Source organism: Sinocyclocheilus anshuiensis, unplaced genomic scaffold, assembly GCF_001515605.1.
Source record: "Sinocyclocheilus anshuiensis isolate Anshui unplaced genomic scaffold, SAMN03320099.WGS_v1.1 scaffold1237, whole genome shotgun sequence".
Lineage (NCBI taxonomy): Eukaryota > Metazoa > Chordata > Actinopteri > Cypriniformes > Cyprinidae > Sinocyclocheilus > Sinocyclocheilus anshuiensis.
The window spans coordinates 673,910-675,951 of NW_015553581.1; the positions used below are offsets into that span (position 1 = coordinate 673,910).

Genomic DNA, 2,042 nt, shown 5'->3' on the forward strand with positions numbered 1-2,042 from the left:
GGTTACATACGTAACCTAGAGACGTTATTTATCAACTGGGCTTTTGTGTTGTGTATCCAGTGTCATGTGTTTGCATACATACTGTGTGACCATGTGACCTGTTTATAATGTGGTATAACCAGATATTGCACTGGACTGTGATCACAATTGATTTAAATCACCTCTTAAACTTGCTTGGTCTGGATATCATACTTCAACATGTTTTGGTGACTTACTGTAATTATATCTATCTGTCTATCTATCTATCTGTCTATCTATCTATCTATCTATCTATCTATCTATCTGTCTGTCTGTCTGTCTGTCTGTGTGTGTCTGTCTGTCTGTCTGTCTGACAGACAATATTTGTTATTTTTTCAACATTTTATGTATTATTAATTTCTTAATGATTAATTTCTATTTACAATATTTACGTTTTTGATTGTGAGTTTGCTTACTGTCATTGACTTGCGAAGTAGTTAAAAGTGAGCACTTAAGTCAAGCAGAAAGAAGCAGTTCAGTCAGTGTTGTTTACCTAACTGGCCTCATAATCTTCTCTCAGTAAAGTGCTATATCCAGCATGAGGCTAATTTAAAGCTGCATGCTCACTGTATGCTCACACAAACACTCTATATATTGACTTCAATTGGAAGAAGTGAAATGAGTCTCATTTTCTTTGTTTCCATTCAGTCCTGATTTTCGGGTGTGCGACATCAAGACACCAGTGGTCAGTTATCCGTGTTGAACATCTGAACATGTGAACAGGAAGTTATAAATTAATTAAATTTAAATTAATCAGTTATATTATTTGGCTTAGCTTTAGTAACCCCAAAGCCTGTAATAATTTCTATTGTACTTGGATTTCTAATCTAATTACTATAAAGGACAAGTGTAAACTGTAGACAAAGCTGAGTGTCCTGTTTCTGCCCCTTTACACAGACAAAATGCCAAGTGTCAAACCGAAGAAAAAGAAAACCAAGAAGGAGATTAGTGAAGTTGAGGAACCTCAAGGTAATGATACTTATAAATTCTTTATTTGATCTTAACAAGTTCGCATTTTTATCCAGACTATATAAAACTCGAGTGATAGGGCTACTGTCATATACTGTACATTTTTATGTGCTTGCTGCTGGGCAAATACATTCTTATGAAAGCAATTTAAGTGTAGTCCATTGGTGTAACAGCTACCTCTGCAGGTAGCAATTAGAATAGTTCAAATACCCAGGTTTAGTGTTTGCAGCACATATTTTGTAGTTAGTCCTTTTCTTTCCAATAAACAACAGCAGGACCCGAGCCAGCTATAGAAATGGAGGGTCTGGAGAGCCACAGAGAGCCGCTGACCCCTGAGCCTCCGGACAATCCACCACAGAAGAAGAAGAAGAAAAAGAAGGCACATACTTTGGGTAAATACAGTAATTTATTCACATTTCATTTATGTATGTTATTTTCGTCTTTTTAGATGAATTGTTTTTTATTTAATTGTGTTAAAAGATGAGAGTGAACAACAAGACCTTTCAAATGGAGATGTTCAAGAGCCCCATACAGATGATGAGGAAGTCACCAAAAAAAGCAAGAGAAAAAGGTGAGAGGCAAAAACGTTGAATAGAAAAGAAAGTGAATACATCTAAATGCAGTAGTTTAGTTTCATAGCAGTTGTGATTATATGACTTTTTCTGCTGAGAATAAGGTCCACTTCTTTTTGAAGGAAGGCTAAGATGATAGAAAACCAGCCTCATAATGAGCTCGGTGTGGAGGAGGAGGACATCATCACCGATGTGCACGCACCCATATCTCAGCGCTCTCTGTTCTCAGCCCCTCTGGGTCACAGTCATCCGATGGGAAAAGTGTTTGTAGAAAAGAACCGTGAGTTTCATTGTGAGATATATACATGTAGTGATACTTTCATTATACATTAATATACTGTATGCAAACAATGTTAGTTATTACATTAATTAAGAGACAATGAGTGTACTTAATGTCTAGAAAATAAATTATATTTTTTTATTTTATTATTTATTTATAAACTATTATATATATATATATATATATATATATACAGTGGGTAC

At 35.1% G+C, this 2,042-nt stretch overlaps 1 protein-coding gene across 4 annotated transcripts in view; it reads left to right on the forward strand.

The window, feature by feature from the left end:
- The window catches only part of tmem237a (transmembrane protein 237a), a 7,227-nt gene that overhangs the window by 1,497 nt on the left and 3,688 nt on the right, over positions 1-2,042 (forward strand). For 2 of the 4 annotated variants that reach the window (XM_016460244.1, XM_016460240.1), the window contains exons 2-6: positions 667-703; positions 916-987; positions 1,260-1,379; positions 1,468-1,558; positions 1,682-1,839. In XM_016460244.1, coding sequence (XP_016315730.1) covers positions 921-987; positions 1,260-1,379; positions 1,468-1,558; positions 1,682-1,839 — 436 coding nt within the window. In that variant the 5' untranslated portion in view covers positions 667-703; positions 916-920. Of the gene's footprint in view, positions 1-666; positions 734-915; positions 988-1,259; positions 1,380-1,467; positions 1,559-1,681; positions 1,840-2,042 lie in introns of all 4 variants that reach the window. The other 2 variants (XM_016460242.1, XM_016460243.1) reach the window with 2 other exon arrangements.